Consider the following 26,595-nt stretch of genomic DNA (forward strand, 5'->3'; position numbering starts at 1 on the left):
GCTGTATCTGCCCATGCTCCAATCACACCTGGATCTTGATGACGTCACTCTTCACAGCCATCGTTGTAGTCTGGTGGACTCAGGATTGTAACTATATCTACCTGTATTATAGTCAGAGTTTTTCTTACAATTGGTCAAGCTCTAGTCACTCCTGTACAACATCCAACATTCATTTCAGTGGGGTCACAAGCAATGTTCTCCCTAATGTTTTGGGGGTGCACGGTCCCTTTAATGGGCTGCGTGGCCCATTCAGTTTCGTGTATGCACAAAATTTCACATTTGAAAGGCCGGTCACCAGCCTGTGCGGGACCAGCAGACGGCTACGTGGCTGCATAGCTTAGAGGGAACGTTGGTCACAAGTTAGCCTGCTATTCTTACTTTATCTGCAGAATAACAAGTTACCTGCCATAATGTTACAAGAGTGCTAGTTATTCTTGCTTGCTCCAGAGGTGGCGCTGTAACTTCTTTCAGCCTGTTGCAACAACCACCACTAAAATACAGACTAAGTAATTGCCAACTAACCCACAGGAGATTCACTAGTAATATGAAAGTCATAAGATACTGCACAATTCCTCTGTCATATCATACTTTGCCTTGAGTTTTTGAATTGTTGCTGTTTCATATGAAATATGAGCCAATTATAACTTAATATTTAAGGAATCTTAAAGGCAAATCAAGTTTGAGCAGCAAGGAAATCCAACAGAGCAAAACAAAGCAGAGTAAAAATAATCAAATTGCTCAAAAGATTTCTCAAGTTGCTGTAAGGAACTATTTGAATTTCCACCAGAAAATGTACCTATAAGTTACATTCATTACTAAGAAACCCATAATTCATTACTAAGAAAATCAAAAGTAGTAATCTCGGGATTGCTACCAATGCCACGTGCTAGTCAGAGTAGGAATCGCAGGATAGCGCAGATGAATACATGGCTTGAGCAGTGGTGCAGCAGGGAGGGATTCAAATTCTTGGGGCATTGGAACCGGTTCTGGGGGAGGTGGGACCAGTACAAACCGGACGGTCTGCACCTGGGCAGGTCCGGAACCAATGTCCTAGGGGGAGTGTTTGCTAGTGCTGTTGGGGAGGAGTTAAACTAATATTGCAGGGGGATGGGAACCTATACAGGGAGACAGAGGGAGACAAAAATGAGGCAATAGCAAAAGACAGAAAGGAGATGAGGAAAAGTGGAGGGCAGAGAAACCCAAGGCAAAGAACAAAAAGGGCCACTGTACAGCAAAATTCTAAAAGGACAAAGGGTGTTAAAAAAGCAAGCCTGAAGGCTTTGTGTCTTAATGCAAGGAGTATCCGCAATAAGGTGGATGAATTAACTGTGCAAATAGATGTTAACAAATATGATGTGATTGGGATTACGGAGACGTGGCTCCAGGATGATCAGGGCTGGGAACTCAACATCCAGGGGTATTCAACATTCAGGAAGGATAGAATAAAAGGAAAAGGAGGTGGGGTAGCATTGCTGGTTAAAGAGGAGATTCATGCAATAGTTAGGAAAGACATTAGCTTGGATGATGTGGAATCTATATGGGTAGAGCTGCAGAACACTAAAGGGCAAAAATCGTTAGTGGGAGTTGTGTACAGACCTCCAAACAGTAGTAGTGATGTTGGGGAGGGCATCAAACAGGAAATTAGGAGTGCATGCAATAAAGGTGCAGCAGTTATAATGGGTGACTTTAATATGCACATAGATTGGGCTAGCCAAACTGGAAGCAATACGGTGGAGGAGGATTTCCTGGAATGCATAAGGGATGGTTTTCTAGACCAATATGTCGAGGAACCAACTAGGGGGGAGGCCATCTTAGACTGGGTGTTGTGTAATGAGAGAGGATTAATTAGCAATCTCATTGTGCGAGGCCCCTTGGGGAAGAGTGACCATAATATGGTGGAATTCTGCATTAGGATGGAGAATGAAACAGTTAATTCAGAGACCATGGTCCAGAACTTAAAGAAGGGTAACTTTGAAGGTATGAGGCATGAATTGGCTAAGATAGATTGGCTAATGATACTTAAGGGGTTGACTGTGGATGGGCAATGGCAGACATTTAGAGACCGCATGGATGAATTACAACAATTGTACATTCCTGTCTGGCGTAAAAATAAAAAAGGGAAGGTGGCTCAACCGTGGCTATCTAGGGAAATCAGGGATAGTATTAAAGCCAAGGAAATGGCATACAAATTGGCCAGAAATAGCAGCGAACCTGGGAACTGGGAGAAATTTAGAACTCAGCAGAGGAGGACAAAGGGTTTGATTAGGGCAGGGAAAATGGAGTACGAGAAGCTTGCAGGGAACATTAAGGCGGATTGCAAAAGTTTCTATAGGTATGTAAAGAGAAAAAGGTTAGTAAAGACAAACGTAGGTCCCCTGCAGTCAGAATCAGGGGAAGTCATAACGGGGAACAAAGAAATGGCAGACCAATTGAACAAGTACTTTGGTTCAGTATTCACTGAGGAGGACACAAACAACCTTCCGGATATAAAAGTGGTCAGAGGGTCTAGTAAGGAGGAGGAACTGAGGGAAATCTTTATTAGTCGGGAAATTGTGTTGGGGAAATTGATGGGATTGAAGGCCGATAAATCCCCAGGGCCTGATGGACTGCATCCCAGAGTACTTAAGGAGGTGGCCTTGGAAATAGCGGATGCATTGACAGTCATTTTCCAACATTCCATTGACTCTGGATCAGTTCCTATCGAGTGGAGGGTAGCCAATGTAACCCCACTTTTTAAAAAAGGAGGGAGAGAGAAAGCAGGGAATTATAGACCGGTCAGCCTGACCTCAGTAGTGGGTAAAATGATGGAATCAATTATTAAGGATGTCATAGCAGCGCATTTGGAAAATGGTGACATGATAGGTCCAAGTCAGCATGGATTTGTGAAAGGGAGATCATGCTTGACAAATCTTCTGGAATTTTTTGAGGATGTTTCCAATAAAGTGGACAAAGGAGTACCAGTTGATGTGGTATATTTGGACTTTCAGAAGGCTTTCGACAAGGTCCCACACAGGAGATTAATGTGCAAAGTTAAAGCACATGGGATTGGGGGTAGTGTGCTGACGTGGATTGAGAACTGGTTGTCAGGCAGGAAGCAAAGAGTAGGAGTAAATGGGTACTTTTCGGAATGGCAGGCAGTGACTAGTGGGGTACCGCAGGGTTCTGTGCTGGGGCCCCAGCTGTTTACATTGTACATTAATGATTTAGACGAGGGGATTAAATGTAGTATCTCCAAATTTGCGGATGACACTAAGTTGGGTGGCAGTGTGAGCTGCGAGGAGGATGCTATGAGGCTACAGAGTGACTTGGATAGGTTAGGTGAGTGGGCAAATGCGTGGCAGATGAAGTATAATGTGGATAAATGTGAGGTTATCCACTTTGGTGGTAAAAACAGAGAGACAGACTATTATCTGAATGGTGACAGATTAGGAAAAGGGAAGGTGCAACGAGACCTGGGTGTGTTGGTATATCAGTCATTGAAGGTTGGCATGCAGGTACAGCAGGCGGTTAAGAAAGCAAATGGCATGTTGGCCTTCATAGCGAGGGGATTTGAGTACAGGGGCAGGGAGGTGTTGCTACAGTTGTACAGGGCCTTGGTGAGGCCACACCTGGAGTATTGTGTACAGTTTTGGTCTCCTAACTTGAGGAAGGACATTCTTGCTATTGAGGGAGTGCAGCGAAGATTCACCAGACTGATTCCCGGGATGGTGGGACTGACCTATCAAGAAAGACTGGATCAACTGGGCTTGTATTCACTGGAGTTCAGAAGAGTGAGAGGGGACCTCATAGAAACGTTTAAAATTCTGACGGGTTTGGACAGGTTGGATGCAGGAAGAATGTTCCCAATGTTGGGGAAGTCCAGAACCAGGGGTCACAGTCTAAGGATAAGGGGTAAGCCATTTAGGACCGAGATAAGGAGAAACTTCTTCACCCAGAGAGTGGTGAACCTGTGGAATTCTCTACCACAGGAAGTAGTTGAGGCCAATTCACTAAATATATTCAAAAGGGAGTTAGATAAAGTCCTTACTACTCGGGGGATCAAGGGGTATGGCGTGAAAGCAGGAAGTGGGTACTCATTGAATGGCGGTGCAGGCTAGAAGGGCTGAATGGCCTGCTCCTGCACCTATTTTCTATGTTTCTATAAAATTCTGAATAAAACACATCATAGGCAGGACTTCAGGGTCAAATATGAGTTCTCAGGTGACTCTAGGCCCCTCATTGGACTCTTCAATCTCTGTCATAGGTGGGGCAGAAGGTGGTTGAAAGAATGGGAGGTTGGGGAGCCTGGGTTGCCGCGCGCTCCTTCTGCTGTCTACACTTGGCTTCAGCTTGCTCTCAGGGAAGAGACTCTAGGTGTTCAGTGCCTTCCTGGATACTTTGCCTCCACTTTGGGCGGTCTTGGACCAGGGATTCCCAGGTGTTAGTGGGGATGTTACATTTTTTCAAGGAGGCTTTGAGGGTGTCCATGAAGCGTTTCCTCTGCCCACCTGGGGCTCGCTTGCTGTGGCGGAGCTCAGAGTAGAACGCTTGTTTTGGGAGTTTTGTGTCAGGCATGCGGACGATGTGGCCTGTCCAGCGGAGCTGATCGAGCGGTCAGTGCTTCAATGCTGGGGACGTTGGCCTGAGCGAGAATACAGACATTGTTGCGCCTATCCTGCCAGTGGTTTTGCAGAGGCAACGTTGGTGTTTACTTCTCCAGTGTTTTGAGGTGCCTGCTGTACATAGTCCATGTCTCTGAACCATATAGGAGGGCGGGTATCACCACAGCTCTGTAGACAGAAACATAGAAAATAGGTGCAGGAGTAGGCCATTCGGCGCTTCGAGCCTGCACTGCCATTCAATAAGATCATGGCTGATCATTCCCTCAGTACCCCATACCCCTTGATCCCCTTAGCCGTAAGGGCCATATCTAACTCCCTCTTGAATATATCCAATGAACTGGCATCAACAACTCTCTGCGGCAGAGAATTCCATAGGTTAACAACTATCTGAGTGAAGAAGTTTCTCCTCATTTCAGTCCTAAATGGCCTACCTCTTATCGTAAGACTATGTCCCCTGGTTCTGGACTTCCCCAACATCGGGAACATTCTTCTCACATCTAACCTGTCCAGTCCCGTCAGAATCTTATAAGTTTCTTTGAGATCCCCTCTCATCCTTCTAAACGCCAGTGAATAAAGGCCCAGTTGATCCAGTCTCTCCTCATATGACAGTCCAGCCATTCCTGAGATCAGTCTGGTGAACCTTTGCTGCACTCCCTCAATAGCAAAAACGTCCTTCCTCAGATTAGGAGACCAAAACTGAACACAATATTCCAGGTGAGGCCTCACCAAGGCCCTGTACAACTGCAGTAAGACCTCAAATCGCACGGTGTAGCCTGGAGGAGGAATTCATAGAATGCTTACGGGATTGTTTCTTAGAACAGTATGTTACAGAACCTACAAGGGAGCAAGCTATCTTAGATCGGGTCCTGTGTAATGAGTCAGGAATAATAAACGATCTCCTAGTAAAAGATCCTCTCGGAATGAGTGATCACAGTATGGTTGAATTTGTAATACAGATTGAGGGTGAGGAAGTAGTGTCTCAAACGAGCATACTATGCTTAAACAAAGGAGACTACAGTGGGATGAGGGCAGAGCTGGCTAAAGTAGACTGGGAACACAGACTAAACGGTGGCACAATTGAGGAACAGTGGAGGACTTTTAAGGAGCCATTTCATAGTGCTCAACAAAAATATATTCCAGTGAAAAAGGGCGGTAAGAGAAGGGATAATCAGCCGTGGATAACCAAGAAAATAAAGGAGAGTATCAAATTAAAAACCAATGCGTATAAGGTGGCCAAGGTTAGTGGGAAACTAGAAGATTGGGAAAATTTTAAATGACAGCAAAGAATGACTAAGAAAGCAATAAAGAAAGGAAAGATAGATTACAAAAGTAAACTTGCGCAAAACATAAAAACAGATAGTAAAAGCTTTTACCGATACATAAAACGGAAGAGAGTGACTAAAGTAAATGTTGGTCCCTTAGAAGATGAGAAGGGGGATTTAATAATGGGAAATGTGGAAATGGCTGAGACCGTAAACAATTATTTTGCTTCAGTCTTCACAGTGGAAGACACAAAAACCATGCCAAAAATTGCTGGTCACGGGAATGTGGGAAGGGAGGACCATGAGACAATCTCTATCACTAGGGGGGTAGTGCTGGACAGGCTAATGGGACTCAAGGTAGACAAGTCCTCTGGTCCTGATGAAATGCATCCCAGGGTATTAAGAGATGGTGGAAGTTATAGCAGATGCATTCGTTATAATCTACCAAAATTCTCTGGACTCTGGGGAGGTACCAGCGGATTGGAAAGCAGCTAATGTAATGCCTCTGTTTAAAAAAGGGGGCAGACAAAAGGCAGGTAACTATAGGCCAGTTAGTTTAACATCTGTAGTGGGGTAAATGCTTGAAGCTATCATTAAGGAAGAAATAGCAGGACATCTAGATAGGAATAGTGCAATCAAGCAGACGCAACATGGATTCATGAAGGGGAAATCATGTTTAACTAATTTACTGGAATTCTTTGAGGATATAACGAGCATGGTGGATAGAGGTGTACCCGATGGATGTGGTGTATTTAGATTTCCAAAAGGCATTCGATAAGGTGCCACACAAAAGGTTACGGCAGAAGATAAAGGTACGCGGAGTCAGAAGAAATGTATTAGCATGGATAGAGAATTGGCTGGCTAACAGAAACGGATAAATGGGTCCTTTTCGGGTTGGAAATCGGTGGTTAGTGGTGTGCCACAGGGATCTGTGCTGGGACCACAACTGTTTACAATATACATAGATGACCTGGAGGAGGGGATAGTGTGTAGTGGAAGAAAATTTGCAGATGACACAAAGATTAGTGGGAAAGCGGGTTGTGTCGAGGACACAGAGAGGCTGCAAAGAGATTTCGATAGGATTTAGCGAATGGGCTAAGGTTTGGCAGATGGAATACAATGTCGGAAAATGTGAGGTCATCCACCTTGGGAAAAAAAACAGTAAAAGGGAATATTATTTGAATGTGGAGAAATTACAACATGCTGCGGTGCAGAGGGACCTGGGGGTCCTTGTGCATGAATCCCAAAAAGTTAGTTTGCAGGTGATCAGGAAGGTGAATGGATTGGCCTTCATTGCGACAGGGATGGAGTACAAAAGCAGGAAGGTCCTGCTGCAACTGTACAGGGTATTGGTGAGGCCGCATCTGGAGTACCGTGTGCAGTTTTGGTCACCTTACTTAAGGAAGGATATACTAGCCTTGAAGGGGGTACAGAGACGATTCACTAGGCTGATTCCGGAGATGAGGGGGTTACCTTATGATGATAAATTGAGTAGATTGGGTCTTTACTCGTTGGAGTTCAGAAGGATGAGGGCTGATCTTTTAGAAACATTTAAAATAATGAAAGGGATAGACAAGATAGAGGCAGAGAGGTTGTTTCCACTGGTCAGGGAGACTAGAACTAGGGGGCACAGCCTCAAAATACGGGGGAGCCAATTTAAATCTGAGTCGAGAAGGAATTTCTTCTCCCAGAGGGTTGTGAATCTGTGGAATTCTCTGCCCAAGGAAGTAGTTGAGGCTAGCTCATTGAATGTATTCAAATCACAGATAGATAGATTTTTAACCAATTAGGGAATTAAGGGTTATGGGGAGCGGGCGGGTAAGTGGAGCTGAGTCCATGGCCAGATCAGCCATGATCTTTTTGAATGGCGGAGCAGGCTCAAGGGGCTAGATGGCCTACTCCTGTTCCTAATTCTTATATTCTTATGTTCTCCCTGCTCCTGCATTCAAATCACCTAAATATGAAGGCCAACATACCATTTGCCTTCTTCACTGCCTGCTGTACCTGCATGCCCACTTTTAGTGACTGATGAACCATGACACCATGAGCTTGGTGCCGGGTTTGAGGTCCTGATCTTCAAACACACTCTTCCTCAGGCGACCGAAGGCTGCGCTGGCACACTGAAGACGGTGTTGGACCTAGTCGTCGATGTTGGCCCTTCTTGACAGTGGGCTCCCGAGGTATGGAAACTGGTCCATGTTGTCCAAGGCCTTGTCGTGAATTTTGGTAACCGGGGGCAGTGCTGTGTGGCAGGGTCAGGTTGGTAGAGGACCTTTGTGTTACGCATGTTTAGTGTAAGGCCTATGCTCTCGTAAGCCTCTGTGAAGGTGTTGACAATGGCTTGGAGTTCAGCCTCCGAGTGTGCGCAGACGCAAGCGCCGTCTGCGTAGTGTAATTTGATGATGCAGGATGGGACAACCTTGGATCTGGCCTGGAGGCGGCGGAGGTTGAACAGATTCCCGTTTTTCCTGTAATTTAGCTCCATTCCAGCGGGGTGTTTTCTGAGGGAGAGGTGGAGCATTGCAGCAAGGAAGATCGAGAAGAGCATTGGTGCGATGGCACAGCCTTGCTTGACCCCGGTCCGAACGTGGAATGGGTGTGTGCTGAATCCGTTGGTCAGGATCATGGCTTGCATGTCATCATGGAGCAGGCGGAGGATGGCGACAAACTTTTAAGGGCAGCCGAATCTGAGGCCACTCCATAATCCCTCATGGTTGACAGTGTCGAAGGCATTTGTGAGGTCAAAGGCGGCCATGTACAAAGGTTGGTGCTGTTCCCTGCATTTCTCTCGTATCTGCCGCACGGTGAAGATCATGTCCACGTGGTGCCCCTTAGTGAGCGGAATCCGCATTGCAACATTTTTACCTAGATGATCACATCAGTCTGTCAAAAACATTTTCTTTGCTGAACAAAGAGCTTACCTTGCAATCAGCTCTCAAATTCCACTAATTACCTGCAATCCAGTTGTGCTTTACTGCCCATTTTACATGTGCGCTACCTCAGTATCCACTGGTATAATCTTGGCCCTAATCCACCCTTCTCAAGTCACCTACTGAGATCCTCAAATACAAGCACTCAGTCAGTGCCACTTGCTGTTCCCGATGTTGGGGAAGTCCAGAACCAGTGGTCACAGTTTAAGGATAAGGGGTAAGCCATTTAGGACTGAGATGAGAAGAAACTACTTCACTCAGAGAATTGTGAACCTGTGGAATTCTCTACCACAGAAAGTTGTTGAGGCCAGTTCATTAGATATGTTCAAAAGAGTTAGATGTGACCCTTACGGCTAAAGGGATCAAGGGGTATGGAGAGAAAGCAGGAGTGGGGTACTGAAGTTGCATGATCAGCCATGATCATATTGAATGATGGTGCAGGCTTGAAGGGCCGAATGGCCTACTCCTGCACCTATTTTCTATGTTTCCCTTTCAGTGACAAGGGAAGGAAAACACTTTACTATCTGAGCACAACTCTTACAAACTTCTTTCCTAATTCTTTCTCTGTTCAATACCACATTGATTTGCTGATATTAAAATGTTTTCCATCATCTAACCAGTGAAAAGGGTATTAAAATCAACTTAATATTCCAGTATCTGGTTATCTTTTGAAAATGAGTAGTGTCGAGAGTTAGGTTTATAACAGAGTAAGTGTAGTTAATTTCTCTTACAAATTAACGGCCAATATTTGTGCCAATATTTTAGGCCTTGTAGCAGAAGGTGAGAAAACGCAGAAGAAATCTGGAAACCTCCCCATAATGAAGGATCTATCAGGTATGAATTCATGTGTACAATGTAATCATGAAATCTTGATATTTTGCGACCTAATTTAGTTAGTACTTTCTTAAACAGGGATACCACATCCCATAGATATAGTGAAATATAAAAACCTATAATTTTATTGGGAATTATTTTTTTTTAAAACTGCTTTTTGAAAAGTACTGAAATATTTCCCCATAATAATTACTCCAATACTTGATGGGCCGAAAATTGCGGCCTCTCCGGGTGCGCACGCACCCAGAGGCCTTGCAAATGCCAGTTCTTGGCGCCAAGAACTGGCTTTTGCAATCTGTCAATTTCTTTTGGCACATCGCGCGCATCTGCAGGAGAAGGACTTTCGCAGGCGGAGATTTGGGCTATTTATCCAGCGAATGTCCTTCAAACGCTTACGTCAAAACATAGAAAAATTAAATGTGACTAATTTTTCTATTAAAAACCCTACTACCTATGAAGATAAATTTATTTAACACAAACATTTAATTTAATGCAATTTCTATTCATTGAAAAAAAAGTGATTTTAAAAATTTATGTTTGTGTTTTTGATTTTAGGGGTATTCTCATCGATAGTAATGGGAGCTCGGAGCTCCCATTACTATGAATGAGAATACTACATTGTGATTGGTGATCCAGGTCCACTTGATCCCAGGATACGCATACGATCCTGGAAGACATGTTCCCGTACGCTGGACTGCACAACTAGGCCTCAGAGCGCAATCCTACGTTCCTCCAGATATTTTCAGTAAAAATGTTTCTGGTCGAAGGAAGCCTCCGACCGCAATTTTCTGAAAGGCTCAGAACCTGAATTAGGTGCAGACAGTCTTTGGAATTTAAATTAACTGATGCTTTAATTTGAAAGAGTTATATTTTGATTGGTCCATTTTGTGATGATTAAATGCCATTCTTTTCTGTTTATACACTCTTCAGGAAAGCATCCTGTTTCTGCTTTAATGGAAATTTGTAACAAGAGAAAATGGCCACCACCTGATTTTTTGATGGTACATGACAGTGGCCCTGATCATCGCAAACATTTTTTATTTAAGGTGAGAAAATTGAATGCTAAAATCATCTACATCTCAGGCTGTCTGAATAGTGTTAACATTTCTTATTTTTACAAACCAAATCAGTGCTTTGAAAAGATGCAAATAGATGCCTGTGGAAAAAGCACTAGGTTTAAAGCATCTGCTACCTAACATTAGGATAAGTCAAGGTTACCAATATGGAGAATCTTGGAATCAGTATGCCTTTAAACCATTTTGACTTTAAGCTTCAGAACTCTCATGCACCTTGTGGGCATGGTGAGTTCAGCCAGAGAAGTTAAGCAATAAGCAGCAGAACACATGGAAATGTTGAAAAAAGGCTGAGCAAAACTGAACATGATAACTTCAATACTAAAGGTGAAATTCTAAGCTGATGATGAGAATTGCATTTCCTGGAGCACTGTAAGGAGGCATTGCTTCTGTGATTCTCTCCCAATAACATGAGCTTAACAATGTTATGTAGAGGATACATCAATTTTGGATTAAAAAAAAGTTACATTTTAACTCATTGCAAACAAAGATCTCATTTGTTTCCTAACTTTGTAACAGTGCAGGAGAACAGAAATAAAATTGAGATTTTCTTCCTAATAGCATATGTGCCTGTAAGGATGCTTTGCAAGGATGAAGCAATGTAAAACTAGACACGTTACCCGAGGGAGCAATGAATAAACTGTAAGCAAAGCTTTGAATTGTTTATAGCAGGACGACTGGACTCAGTTTGTAAAGCAAATTTGTATAATAAATTGGGAATAGGGAAAATAGGGAAATGAGATTCAGAATTGTCCTCCTGAAAAATATATATAGCCATTTCCATTAACAGTCTTCTGGCCAGAAACCTGATGCATTTATTTATCTGCCCCATGGGATATGATGCATTGATGTGGCTACACACTTGCAGATTATACCACCCTTTGTATTCATTGTTCAGGGTTCATAGTAGAATTAAACTAAGCCACTGCTGCCCCACTAAGTGTAGACAACTGCATTATTGCAAAAAAATAAGCATTTTACAAAGAGCAATCTTAGTTATTTAATAGTCTGGTTAGTGTTTGTATTATAAATGCTTTGCATCAAAAGTCAGACTAAATTTGGATCAAAAATAATACTGCAAATTGATCAGTTCATTTTCAGACTTTCAATATCTAATTTACAGTACACACATTTCTGTGATAGGTGATGATCAATGGTACAGAGTACAAGCCCAACCTCGCTAGTCCGAACAAGAAGCATGCTAAGGCCTCAGCTGCCACTATTGCCCTACAGGCCATGGGACTTGTTCCAAAGGATAGTGATGCTTCCACCACAGGTTTTAAGACTGCCTCAGATGACGCTATGTAAATTACTTTCCAGTACCTGCCATTGAATTCTTTATAGATTGTTTAGTAATTGTGTAAATAAAGATGTTTTAACTTAGCTATTGGCTGTGAAATGTTTTTTTTTAAAGTAATTATTTAGTAGTCTGTTTAGTTTGTATATTAAATGCTTTGTGTCAAGTCAGACTAAATTTGGATCAAAAATAGATACATTAACCCATTAAAAATAAAATGATTGTTTTCATGAATTGTTAAGCAACTTTGTAAATGATGCCTAGCTCATGGATATTATGTAGAACTTATGTGATGAGTGTGATCATCGCATTGTGGGATTGCAAACAAATATTTTTCCATAAAATATCTTCATTACAGCTACTTGTGAATTTCAAATATTCCTGCAGTATTATTTTATGTAAAATGGATGGCATTGTTTAGAATTCACGTTCTGCTTGATGAGAAGCTGGAGCGTTTGGGTAGTCTGGGGGTTGAATTTTCACAAGGGTTCTCCTGCTAGCCTGCTGTAAAGTCCGAGGAAGAACTACAAAAACTGTGGGGAAAACAACATTTACACCATTTTCTGGAACAGGGACAATGAGATCATTGCTGATCTGTATCTTAATTTCAATTATGTGCCTTGATTCCCTTAATCGTGACCATCTAAGATAGGGTCTGTAGCTCGAAGTCCAATTTTGAAGATGTAACTTATTAAACTTTAATTATAGAATCATATTATTGCTATCAACTAATTGTAGTTTTAAGGACGACCTCAAGGGTGGCAAACATAACCCTCCAAAAAAGTCCACCAACTCTTGCCTCAGCTGCTGGTCACAATGGGAGTTTGACCCCCAAAACAATGAAATTCAAAGCATCAGTTCAGCCAGATTGGAAATAAGTAGCAGACGCTCATTTGGAAAGCAGGTTTGAGAAAATGGCTAGAACTTGTTGTACAGTTTAAAAATAACTAGAACAATGTTTTAATAGTAAATTTAATACTTTATAAACAATTAGGTACTTTAAAATGATGTTGAGCAGGCAGGGTCTCCAAAAAGTGCATTTAACAAAGTCTCTTAATTGTTAGGTTAATAACTGGCTCTCAACTAAAACCTACTTGCTCTTACTGAAATAGTACTTCTTCATAAAATATTTAAGTCCAGTATTTTACACTTGGCTGTAGGCTGCTCGAATAAATAAAAACTAAACTAAATAGACTTCTTAATATTTGTCTCCTACCTTTTTTTCTATTTGAGATTTAGAATCACCCTCCACCAACATTTGCCTCGTGTAAATGACGATGACTGAATCCATAAGCAGATTGCAGTTTTCTGCAAATTGAAATGAGTCATCATCTCATGTGCCATATTTTGGTTAACAGGTCAGGTCAAATACTTAACCCTCATCACAGTAAAGTGCCTACTGGAAAATATGCCGACTACATTCTCTGTCACTTCAGACAGCTGCAAACACCATATTTTATATAACAGGCTAAAACTACTCACATTTATTTACAGATAAAATACACCAAAAGAGATAAAACCAGGTTAACTGTTTAAAAAGAAAATAGAGTGGTTCTTGTGGCTTTTCTCAGGAAACTGTTAGAAATCCAGATGGGCTCTAATGGTACAGCCATAAGCTTCTTGTGGAGTTCTATCCATTCCCAACCAGTGATGTGGCATGGTGAATAGAAAACTAAAGAATAATGTTACCTGTAGTTTTTTCCCCATGCTTGGCCTTTTAACTGGCTGCGTGGCCCATTCAAATTTTCATGCATGCGCGGTTATTTCCATTGAAAAGCCGGTGAGCGGCCTGCCTGAGACCTCCAAACTGCTGCGGAACTTAGCAGAAACATTGTCTACAAGGTACATTGGATCCCATTGATGTATAAGCACTCTGAACATTGTCTTTAACGCATTGAATCGGAGCAGAATCATATCCCAGTAAACAATAGGGTTGATGATCTAGAAATTGCATTTTCTCTTGGAGTCTATTATTTGACTAGACTGATGTTTTACACACCCAACAGATGAAAATGAAAGTTGAATAAAACAGCCCTCTGCAGGATCCCATGCAAACAGATATCAGGCTATATTTCGCACAGCTAGACATGGGTATGAAACAAAATTACATTTCGATCACTTTTCCATATCGAATAACTTGATAAAATTCATCAAATTATCTCCAACAGCTGAACATTTAACACCAGTGAACTTAAAGGCTATCTGCATAACTGTTTACAACCGAGATAAAACAATGGCAATTTTGAGAGATTCTGGACACAAGTCTGATATTGATAATACAGATTTAACCTATTTAAAAACAAAAGACAAATAAAATACATTTTTTGTCATTCAACCACCCTGCCTCTTATAAAGAGAGAGTAGTTTTCATTATCCTGCCTGTTAATAGCACACCATTTCCAGAGAAAACAGAGACAGAGCAGTGTGATAATTTTCTGACACTAAGACCTACCAGTAAAAAAAGGTAATGGGAAATCTCACTAGGCATCCTTGCAATGAAAACTAATGGAGACTTTTCAAACAGCAGAGCCCTTGACAACCCAGCTTCCAAGTTCCACATTATTAAAAATATGAAATGCATTTATCATATGTATTAAAAATAAAATCTAATTTGATATCGCTAATACTAATGTACAGTACTACATTAATAATTAATAGGACGGGGATGTGGTCACTTAATGTTTGTTGGTCCTTCATTGCTTTAGTCAGCTTTCACAGATGCAAACCGGCTGTAGTTTTCTCCAGCATCACAACTGCATACCGCTCAACACCTAAAACAAAGGTGACTAGTGACAGAACTATTTCATTTTAAAAGGAATCACAGCTTCCACTTAAATTGCAAGTAGAGTTCACAATTTCCAGGTATATTTGTAGTCATTCATTTCCAGATGCTTCATAGAGGATTTTCCAAAGGTTGGCTGCTGTATCAGTTGATTCAGTGTTTCTGGGTGAAGACCACTATTACACAGCTCATCTGAAAACCGGTCCTGTTAAAATGAAAAGGGATTAAAACATTCTAATTAGTTCTATTACAGCACATGAATAGCAAAGAATTGACAACACTTGCTGGTGTGTTCTCTAGCATATTAAACACAGTAAATGGTCTTAACATTGTACAGGGTAATGACATTGTACCTTTACTTGGTGTTCTCTATACCACCTGACTGTCAATTAACTGAACAGAAGTCCTTTTACCTCGATTATAACTGCAACATTCACGGCAGGGTAGCATTGTACGCATGCATTCCCAGAGAATGGCAGGCATCTTGCTAAATATAAGTAAATACATCTACTATTGTACTAATCTCAGGGTCTGCAGAAATCATGTTTTTCTGTTTTGCCCACGCCACTTGCCAGCTCCTTCTGATTAGCAGCAATATTGTGGCTATTTTGCCTCAGCATTTATTAAATGGCTGCTTCGGACCCTGGGCCATTCTACCTTCTGCTGCTGCTAGCTCAACTCTTCCTCCACCCGGTCGGTACCTGACCAAGCCTGAAGCCTCCCACTTAATGCAGCATTTCGCACCCGCCTTGGTGTTCCAGTATGTGGCCCTTTTGCTCGCTGCTGCCACCACACCACCCCCCCTCTCCCCCCTCCCATAGCTGTGATATGTTCCTGTGAAGTGCCTTGGGATGTTTTTCTACATTGAAGATGCCATATAAATGCAAGTTGTTGGTGCTGTTTCTCCCCATGCCCCTCTCAAACAGCCTTGATCGTCAATTAATTTACCCAATTGAAGCTCCGATTTTTAATTTTGTTGACTGAAGCCTGAGACTTCATTAATTAATGTTAATTTTTAAGAGGCTGTTTCGATTTATTGAAGCAGCACCTTTAATTTTGTCAACTTGCTCTCCAGTTTATTTAATTAATTTATCCTCAACATTGCCAACTCTGTGCAAGGCTGCTTTAAATTCATGGATCACCTATCTTCATTGAATGAATTTTTCTCAGTTTCACTATTTTCATTTTCAACTACCCTGTCCTCTTTGCCCTTCTCCCCCCACCCAGAGTGTCTTCATTCTCTTCCCCCTTCCTCTTCCCATGTCCGATTCCCTCTGCACATCCCCATCCTCCTCTTTTAAGTACTGGTGTTACTAGTTCCAATAGTGCAAGCCATTTCCTTTAGCCCACAACTCAGTGATGCTTAATTCTTTCTCCTCCCCCCAGCCTGGAGACCTCTAATTCTCCTCCTTTGGTCTCCCACTATGCTCTACCCCCCCCCCTCCATTTAATCCTGCTTTAACCTCCTCTTCTCACCAACATTTACCCTACCGTACCCCTATCTTCACAGTCCTGCCTCACCAAATTATTTTCTACACTCTAATCAGCCTTGATTTGAAGAATGCACATACATAGAAAATAGGTGCAGGAGTAGGTCATTCGGCCCTTCGAGCCTGCACCACCATTCAATATGATCATGGCTGATCATGCAACTTCAGTACCCCATTCCTGCTTTCTCTTCATATCCCTTGATTCCTTTAGCCGCAAGAGCCACATCTAACTACCTTTTGAATATATCTAACGAACTGGCCTCAATAACTTTGTGGTAGAGCATTCCACAGGTTCACAATTCTCTGAGTGAAGAAGTTTCTCCTCATCTCGGTCCTAAATGACTTACCCCTGATCCTTAGACTGGGGCCCCTGGTTCTGGACTTCCCCAACATTGGGAACATTCTTCCTGCATCTAACCTCTCCAATCCTGTCAGAATTTTATATGTTTCTATGAGGTCCCTCTCATTCTTCTAAATTCCAGTGAATATAAGCCTAGTGGATCCAGTCTTTCTGCATATGTAAGCCCTGCCATCCCGGGAATTAGTCTGGTGAACCTTTGCTGCACTCCCTCAATAGCAAGAATGTCCTTCCACAGATTAGGAGACCAAAACTGAACACAATATTCAAGGTGTGGCCTCACGAAGGCCCTGTACAACTGCAGTAAAGACCTCCATGCTGCTATACTCAAATCCTCTCACTATGATGGCCAACATGCCATTTGCCTTCATCACCGCCTGCTGTACCTGCATACCTACCTTCAATGACTGATGTACCATGACACCCAGGTCTTGTTGCACCTCCCCTTTTCTTAATCGGTCATCATTCAGATAATATTCTGCCTTCCTGTTTTTGCCACCAAAGTGGATAACCTCACATTTATCCACATTGTACTGCATCTGCCATGCATTTGCCCACTCACCTAACCTGTCCAAGTCACCCTGCAATCTCTCAGCTTCCTCCTCACAGCTCACCCTGCCACCCAGCTTAGTGTCATCTGCAAACTTGGAAATATTACATTCAATTCCTTTGTCCAAATCATTAATGTATATTGTAAATAGCTGGGGTCCCAGCACTGAACCCTGCGGTACCCCACTAGTCACTGCCTGCCATTCTGATCATCTAATCTGTGGAAGGACATTCTTGCTATTGAGGGAGTGCAGCAAAGGTTCATCAGACTAATTCCTACTCTTTGCTTCCCGTCTGCCAACCAGTTCTCTATCCACGTCAATACATTATCAGCAATACCATGTGCTTTAATCTCTTGTGCGGGACCTTGTCAAAAGACTTTTGAAAGTCCAAATACACCACATCCACTGGTTCTCCCTTGTCCACGCTACTAGTTACATCCTCAAAAAATTCTAGAAGATTTGTCAAGCATGATTTTCCTTTCATAAATCCATGCTGACTTGGACCGATCCCGTCACTGCTTTCCAAATGTGCTGCTATTACATCTTTAATAAGTGATTCCAACACCTTCCCCACTACCGATGTCAGGCTAACTGGTCTATAATTCCGTTTTCTCCCTCCTTTTTTTAAAAAGTGGGGTTACATTATAGCTACCCTCCAATCTGTAGGAATTGTTCCAGAGTCTATAAAATGTTGGAAAATGACAACCAATGCATCCACTATTTCTAGGGCCACTTCCTTAAGTACTCTGGGATGCAGACTCCTGGGGATTTATCGGCCTTCAATCCCATCAATTTCCATAACACAATTTCCTGATTAATAAGGATTTCCTTCAGTTCCTCCTTCTCGCTAGACCCTCGGTCCCCTAGTATTTCCGGAACGTTATTTGTGTCTTCCCTAGTAAAGACAGAACCAAAATATTTGTTCAATTGGCCTGCCATTTCTTTGTTCCCCATTATAAATTCACCTGATTCTGACTGCAAGGGACCTACATTTGTCTTCTCTTCACATGTCTATAGAAGCTTTTGCAGTCAGTTTTTATTTCCCTGCAAGCTTCCTCTCAAACTCTATTTTCCCCCTCCTAATTAAACCCTTTGTCCTCCTCTGCTGAATTCTAAATTTCTCCCAGTCCTCAGGTTTGCTGCTTTTTCTGGCCAATTTATATGCCTCTTCCTTGGATTTAACACTATCCCTAATTTCCCTTGTAAGTCACAGTTGAGCCACCTTCCCCATTTTATTTTTACGCCAGACAGGGATGTACAATTGTTGAAGTTCATCCATGTGATCTTTAAATGTCTGTCATTGCCTATTCACCGTCAACCCTTTAAATATCATTCGCCAGTCTATCCTAGCCAATTCACGTCACATACCATCGAAGTTACCTTTCCTTAAGTTTGACCCTAGTCTCAGAATTAACTGTGTCACTCTCCATCTTAAATGAAGAATTTACCATATTATGGTTACTCTTCCCCAAGAGGCCTCGCACAACAAGATTGCTAATTAATCCTCTCTCATTACACAACACCCAGTCTAGGATAGCCAGCTCTCTAGTTGGTTCCTCGACATACTGGTCTAGAAAACCATCCCTTATACACTCCAGGAAATCCTCCTCCACCGTATTGCTACTAGTTTGGTTAGCCCAATCTATATGTAGATTCAAGTCACCCATGACTCTGTTTGCAATGTGACAGGAAATCCAATAGTTTAAATGGCTATCATTTTAAAACAACAGTCATGGATGCATACAATTTTGACTGAGGACATGTAGCATCGTAATTACTGCACAAAAATGGCAAGGGCAGTAAGGCCACTGAATTTAGAACTCATCAGGGGTACCACTTTTTCAGTCATACAAGGACAAACTTGCATTTACATAGCGCCTTTCATGACCTCAGGATGTCCCAAAGTGCTTTACAGGTAGTTCATTACTTTTGAGGTATAGTTACTATTGTAATGTAGGAAGCGCAGCAGCCAATTTGTGCACAGCAAGCTCCACAAACAGCAGTGTGATAATTATCAGAATCTGTTTGAGTGATAGATATTGAACTGGACACCGGGAAGAACGCCCCTGCACTTCTTTGAAATAGTGCCATGGGATCTTTTACGTCCAGCTGAGGGGGCAAATGTTGGTTTAACTTCTCAACCTCCGACAGTGCAGCACTCCATTATTGCATTGGATTTTGTTCTCAAGTCTCTGGAGTAGGACTTGAACTTACAACCTTCTGACTCATAGGCGAGAGTGCTATCACTGAGCTTATGGCTAACAGGTCAGCTCAATGTACTCAAATACTAAACTGTTACCAGTGCATAGAGCAACCTAGTTGATATAATAGTTATACGTTTTTTTCCCCTTTCAGATGGACCTAATGGCCTCCTTCTGTGCCGTAAACTTCTATGATTCTATGTGGACTGCCCAAAAAGCTTCAGAAATTGGTCCATTCAGAAAAGGGGAAAATACTTAATCATTTGAAAGCTACAGGTTCTTTAAAGATGAAAAACTGTTGTCCCTTACCTTGTTTTCATGTTGCTCCATTTTGAGGGCTACATTAAACACAGAAGTTGGCTCGTGTGTGTGAAGGCTAGCTGTGAATGTTCCTCTCTGTGCCGACTTCAGCATCAGTGTCAGGGAGTGCAGGGAGTGAGGCATGATGGGGCCAGTGAGCTCAAGGCTGTGGGACTCCTTCATCCCAGAATTATTCTGCGTCCTAACAATGCTTCTGGCCTGAATAAATTATGCAAGATGATTACACTTGTGTACAAAAATACCATTCTTGTCTCCCCACACAGGAATGAGTAACGCAAGCTGGACAGCAGTTTTCTCCAAGGGAAAGACAATGTCTCTTTTCATTCTATACTCTCAGACTAACAACAGAGATGTTTTTATTTTAGAAGTTTGAACAGACTGTATCAAAATAGACAAGCTATCCCACGAAGGCCAAATCATGTTCTTCCAGCAGCTGAGTGATGGATTCCACATTTCCCAACGGGATGCCGACTGATATGCCCCAATCACATTTTTTTTTAGGATCCAGCTGTGCTACCTAAGGTCCAGTGCAAACCCAACCCCCTTGGAACTGTTTCTCCAACAGCTCCAGTGGGCAGATCTGATGCTTCTGCTCAATACTGTCCTTTACATCATCAGATGAGACAAAGCCTACGTCAATCATAGGAACACGATTTACTTCAAGAACAGCAATGGAAGATGGATTTCAACACCAAAGCATAAAACCAATACATCTTCTGATGTGCTGATGCCTTATATGGAAAACATGTTTGAACATTTCCAGCAGGTTCACTCCCCTCATACACATAAAGCTCCATTACCCAAAGAATATTCTAGCTGTACCTCAGATTGGATGGATCCCCACCTCCCAGCTAACATCTCCCTTCTGCCGGATCTCAGGCACTGCTCCAGCCTAGCACTCACGAACCCTACCACCTGCATTCTATCTGAGCTCCCAGACAAAAATGACGTAACTGTGACCAAGCATTAAAAAACCCTAATTATGTAAGCTACAAAGCAACATGTACTCTGCATTCTAGCTATGGACGTGAGCTAACCAGGAACTGTCAACATAGATTTGTAAAAGCAAGTCCTGATAAATTTGCTAATTTAATTGGATTTGAGGAAATAAAGGGAATCTATATGAATTTTTTAGAAAGTTTTTTTTTTAAATAAAAAGGTGCCATGCAAAAATGAAGGCACACAATATTGGGGAATTTAGCTGCATGGGTAGCTGAGGGGCAACTTAAGGACAGAAAGTAAATGGATGTGTGGAATGGCATGCTTCAGGAATGTCATAGGACCTAGTTTGATAAATGGTTTGGACATAGATACAAGAGGATACTATTGAAGATATCCAAGAAAACATGTAAATTGTATAACTTGGGGGCGAACAGATTAAACAAGAGACATGAAGTGGGATGACCACACAAGTTAAAAGTTAGAACTGAAATGATCAAATGGAAGAGGAAGATTTACTCCATGATATTCCACTAGACACAACTCCCCTGATAAAAACAACATTTTCATTCTCTTGTGCCTTACCTTTAATGTCTGCATTGTAGCTCCTCTGAATGCAACAGGTGCCAAGAGAGTAGGTGGGAGTCCTGCCTGGGGTCCAGCTCCAGCTACTATACTCTTATTGTTTATCAGGAAGTTCAGCAAAGTGAATGTGTGAAAGCCTTTCACTAGTACAGCTGACTCAGGCTTATGGTCCATTCGCACAACATCGTGCTCCTTACGACTGGATTTTAGCATGAAGGAAAACCCATTACAACTCCTCTATAGTGCAGCATCTTTAAACAAAATTCTACAATTCATTTCAGTAGGAATTTATAACCCAATGTATTCACTAAAACATTCCCTGCGCAAGCTACAGAATAATTGCTTTTTGAAGAGGCTGTTCAAAGACAGGATCCCTGCTTCTGCCCAAGTGAAATATGGACAATACTGCCTTACATGTTATGGGGGATAATGAGGTTGTAAGTCATGCTGATATTAAAAAAATGGAACAAATCTAAACTGTAATTTACAGATACTCCATATATTTAACAAGCTGTATAGGGACATATGTCCCATACATGCCAACTAGGAATAGAGGGTACAACATAAGACCATAAGAAATAGGACCAGAAGTAAGCCATTCAGCCCTTCGAGCCTGCACCACCATTCAATAAGATCATGGCTTATCTTCTACCTTAATTTCACTTTCCTGCACTATCCCCATATCCAACAATCTATCTCTGTCTTGAATATACTCAACGACTGAGCCTCCACAGCCCTCTGGGGTAGAGAATTCCAAAGATTCACCACCCTGAGTGAAGGAATTTCCCCTCATGTCCTAAATGGCCGACCCCTTAATTTGAGACTGACCCCTGGTGCTAGACTCCCCAGCCAGGGGAACATCCTTCCTGCATCTACCCAGTAAGATCACCAATTCTTCTTCTAAACTCTAGAGAATATAGGCTGGTTTACTCAATTTCTCCTCATAGGACAATCCCCCCCACCCATCCCAGGAATCAGTCTGGTGAACCTTCATTGCACTCCTTCTATGGCAAGTATATCCTTCCTTAGGCAAGGAGACCAAAACTGTACACAATACTCCAGGTGTGGTCACACCAAGGCCCTATACAATTGCAGCAAGACGTCTTTACTCTTATACTCAAATCCTTTTGTAATAAAGGCCAACATACAATTTGCTTTCCTGCATATTAACTTTCAACAACAAAGGCAGCGGTTCCATAGTTAAATAGGTTACACCAAAAATGAGATTTAAAGTGAGGCATGTGATAAATATAGGAGGAATAATACAAAAGAAAATATGAGAATTATAAAAGATATAAAAAGAGAGATTAGGAAGGCTAGGATGGGGTGTGAAAAAAGTGGCAAACATAAATGAAATACAAAGGGCTTTATAATCACACAAGAAGTAAAACTAGTAATCGAAGAAGGGGTGATGGACAACTTGGAGATGGAGGCGCCATACCGTATTTGTGAGATAATGGTAGAGATGTTTAAGTACTTCGCATCAATTCTTTTAAGGTGGTGTGAAAGTAGAACTGTAGGTTGCAGGCAGTCATTATTGGAGATAAGTATTCAAAAGGATACTGCATTCAGAAGTTAACTAGTCTAAAAATCAGTCACCAGGCCCAGGTAGTATTCATCCCAGAATACTGAGGAAAGCTGGGGAGGACAGAGCAGAGGCACTAACCATAATTTTCCAAAAATCGTTTGAGAACAAGAATTGTGCCAAAGGACTGAAATGTGGGAAATGTTACATCACTGTTCAAGAAAGGAAAGAAAACATAGACTAATAATTGTTACTTAGTTCTGGGTAAAATTCCAGGAATGACAATACAAGATGAAACTAGTGAACACTTAGAAAGGCAGGAACTGTTAGCATAGATTTGTATCAGCAAGTTGTGCTTGGCTAATTTAATTGGATTTTTGAGAAAAATCCCATGATAAATGGAATGCTGTGAATGTTTTGTATCTGAATTTTCAGAAAGCTTTTATATAAAAGGTGCCATGCAAAAATGAAAGCACAGTATTGAAGAGAATTTGTCTGCATGGGTAGTGAGACAGCTCAAGGATAAAAGCAAAGAATAATAGTAAATGGATGATTTTTTTGAATTGGCAGGATGTAGGCAGTGGCATGCTTCAGGGATGTCATGGGACCTATTCTGATAAAATAGTTTGGACATAGTTATAAGAGGACAGTATTGAAGTTTGCTGACGATATTCAAGTTGGGGGAATGGGAAATTGCAGAAGAAGAGAGACAGGTGGACAAAGTAGGCAGATAGGTGGCAGGTGCAGTTCAATGCAAAGGAGTATGATGTAGTATATTTTGGAAAAAAGTACAATGAAAGTATGTATACCCTAAATGGCAAGACTCCTAATATTGGAGGAAGAGCTATCTCGGGGTGCATATACATAGATCTTTAAAAATGAAAAGTGCAGATAGAAAAAGGCCAAAGTGGCAAATGGGATTCTGGATTTTATACACAACAATATTGAAAATGAAGTAAGAGAAGAGATATTGAATATTTAAAAGCTATTGGCTAGTCCATAGTTAGAGCATCACCAGAAGGTTTAGGAATGACAGGTTACAGTTGTTAAAGACAAAATATTAGTTTTTTTTCATTGCAACAGTGAAAGATAAAGGGGGTTGAGGAATCTAAATAAGAATGATGAAAAGGTTTTGAGAGGGAATTATGAAAAATGGTTTCCACTGATTAGCACATTGGAGTATGGACTCCGGATCATCACCAGAAGAACAAAGGAGGAATTTAAAAGAAATAATTTCACAGCAGGTTATTAGAACATAAAATACTTTACCATGGGCATGGACACATGTTAAAAACGGGTGAGTGGGCCACATATGTTTATGCAATAATGCAAGACCTCCATATACAAAAAGGCATCACTCTCATACACAAAAAGCGAGATTATGCTTCTCCATCTTTCCCTAACACTCATCCTTTCCATCCTCCACCAAAGCTTGGTTAATTTGTTATTCTCCACATTCCTTCTCTATCTTCCTACTCTTCACTCTCTCCCCCTCTCTGTTCTCTGGTGTTTTCCCTCATTCCTACATTACAACAGTGACTACACTTCAAAAAGTACATCATTGGCTGTAAAGCGCTTTGAGATGTCCGGTGGTCGTGAAAGTCGCTATATAATTTTTTTTTTTATAAACCTGCTCTCACTGTGTCTCTTCTGCATTTCTTTTCATCTTTCAGATATAGCTAGTACATCTTTAATATAATTCCTACTTCTGTGAACACAGGCAGTTTGAGAGGTTTGGTTGGGGCCACTAAAGCAGCACAGAGAGCAGGAGAGAAAGTCAACTCTTTAAAACTGCCAGCCTGGAGGACTGGTAAAGGCTGCTCCCGGATTGCTGGATCAAGGAGTAACAATTGCCAGTCCTCAAGTCCCCAAAACTAATCAGCTTGAAGGTGCTGAAGTTGACTTTGTACACAGGCACAGAAAGGAGACTAGCAGAAGCCTGCAGCTGGATCAAACCAGCTTATGGGCCACATTTGGCCTACAGGCCAGCTGTTGAACATCACTGCAAGTGGTGGCTATGGAGGTAAAGAAAATAACATTAAAAGAAAATTAGCTAAGTATTTGAAAGGAATATGAAAGGATACGAAAAAAGAGCTGGGTAATGGCCTCCTTTCCAAATTCTATGATTATCTGGGTATATCTATTTTTGGGGTGGATAGGTGGATATACACAGGATACTGTATTTGAGACCAAATCTCTATTATATATTGTGTAAACCTAGATACGAATCAGATTCTGTTCCCTCACGAGTTAAATTCCTCCTCTCCTCCACAGGTCTTACCAGGCCATACATTGTATGAGATACAGGTGCAGCCCTATTTTCAGATGTTTGCCAATGCCACTACCCTAGAAGCCAGGTGGCCCCCTCCACTCACACCATAGCCGAGAGAGCAGGAATTTTGTGAAATATTATACGCCAATGCTGCAATGGACTGAACGACAGACAATCTAATCTTTTAAAAGCTGTGTACTCAATAGACATTAAATAACTATTGGCTGCTTCACAATCTAACAGTCCAGCGAACAACAGTATATTGAAACTTTAACTTACTGTTTCTCATATTCATCAGGGGATCCAATACTTTCCTTGTTTAGATATACAAAGGATGTTCTGTGGGTCACTATTGGTGAATTAACAATGTTTCAACAATACTTTGTCAACATGCCCAGAAGTGAATGACCATGAGTCTGACTAACTCACTGCAGGTCGTTTCCATTTAGCCAGACATATTTGCTGTGCTGACAATTCATAAACCTCCAGAGTGGATCTCATTAATAAACTCAGAAGGTCACTGGCCAAAAACATCATAAAAATCACTGAGGTGAAAGTAACAAAATGATAAGTGGAGTGCAACATTATTCCAAATCAGTTTTGTACGAAACAACAATGTACTTTTCCCCCCTATAAATATCATACGTGCAAAATTAACATACAAGTCATATGCCATTCTTCTCTGTTTCTTTACAAGTGGAAAATTGCTCGGGTATGTCCTGTCCACAAAATAGCAGGACAAATCCAATCCGGCTAATTACCACATCAGCCAAATCTCAATCAGCAAAGTGATGGAAGGGATCGTCAACAGTGCTACTAGTGAGAGTGACTGCCCTTGACATCAAGGTAGTCTTTGACAGAGTGTGGGATCAAGGAGCCCTAATAAAACTGAAGTCAATGGGAATCAGGGGGATTGACTCTCCACTTACTGGAGCGATGCCTAGCACAAGAGCAAGTCAGAGGCTGGGTATTCTGCAGCGAGTGTCTCACCTCCTGACTCCCCAAAGCCTTTCAACCATCTACTAGGCACAAGTCAGGAGTGTGATAGAGTAGTCTCCACTTGCCTGGATGAGTGCAGCTCCAACAGTCCAGAAGCTCAACACCATCCAGGACAAAGCAGCCTGCTTGATCGGCACCCCATCCACCACCTTAAACATTCACTCCCTCCACCACCAGCGCACAGTGGCTGCAGTGTGTACCATCTACAAGATGCACTGCAGTAACTCGCCAAGGCTTCATCGAAAGTACCTCCCAAACACGTAACCTCTACCAACCATAAGGGTAGCAGATTTATAAAAACACCTACACCACCAAGTCAAACACCCTCCTCAATTGGAAATAAATCGCTGTTCCTTCATCGGCACTGCGTCAAAATCCTGGAACTCCCTCCCTAACAGCACTACAGGAGTATCTTCACCACACGGTCTGCAGCGATTCCAGGCACTGGTTTACTACCACCTTCTCAAGGGCAATTAGGGATGGCCAATAAATGTTAGCTTTGCCAGCGTGCCCACATCCTGTGAATGAATTTTAAAAAATAGACGAGGAAGTCATTTACAGTACAAGATGCCATT

General features: G+C 41.8%; 2 protein-coding genes across 11 annotated transcripts in view; one reads left to right on the forward strand and one right to left on the reverse strand.

Moving 5' to 3' along the window:
* The window catches only part of LOC139276185 (protein SON), a 53,878-nt gene extending 41,169 nt beyond the window's left edge, over positions 1 to 12,709 (forward strand). For 2 of the 10 annotated variants that reach the window (XM_070893781.1, XM_070893783.1), the window contains one exon: positions 8,343 to 8,626. Coding sequence is in view for 6 of the 10 variants with exons in the window: in XM_070893783.1 (XP_070749884.1) it covers positions 8,343 to 8,368 (26 nt within the window). In the remaining 4 variants the exon portion in view is untranslated. Of the gene's footprint in view, positions 1 to 8,342; positions 8,627 to 9,558; positions 9,628 to 10,557; positions 10,674 to 11,261; positions 11,696 to 11,823 lie in introns of those variants that run through there. The other 8 variants (XM_070893778.1, XM_070893776.1, XM_070893779.1 and 5 more) reach the window with 8 other exon arrangements.
* Positions 11,688 to 26,595, reverse strand: part of LOC139276186 (protein downstream neighbor of son homolog) — a 44,053-nt gene continuing 29,145 nt past the window's right edge. Inside the window, exons 8-10 of the mRNA XM_070893787.1 lie at positions 21,225 to 21,423; positions 19,689 to 19,898; positions 11,688 to 14,984 (exon numbers count right to left, since the gene is read on the reverse strand). Of these exons, the coding sequence (XP_070749888.1) occupies positions 14,847 to 14,984; positions 19,689 to 19,898; positions 21,225 to 21,423 (547 nt within the window). The 3' untranslated portion in view covers positions 11,688 to 14,846. The remainder of the gene's footprint in view (positions 14,985 to 19,688; positions 19,899 to 21,224; positions 21,424 to 26,595) is intronic.

The sequence above is a fragment of the Pristiophorus japonicus genome, chromosome 11, assembly GCF_044704955.1.
Source record: "Pristiophorus japonicus isolate sPriJap1 chromosome 11, sPriJap1.hap1, whole genome shotgun sequence".
Classification (NCBI taxonomy): domain Eukaryota; kingdom Metazoa; phylum Chordata; class Chondrichthyes; family Pristiophoridae; genus Pristiophorus; species Pristiophorus japonicus.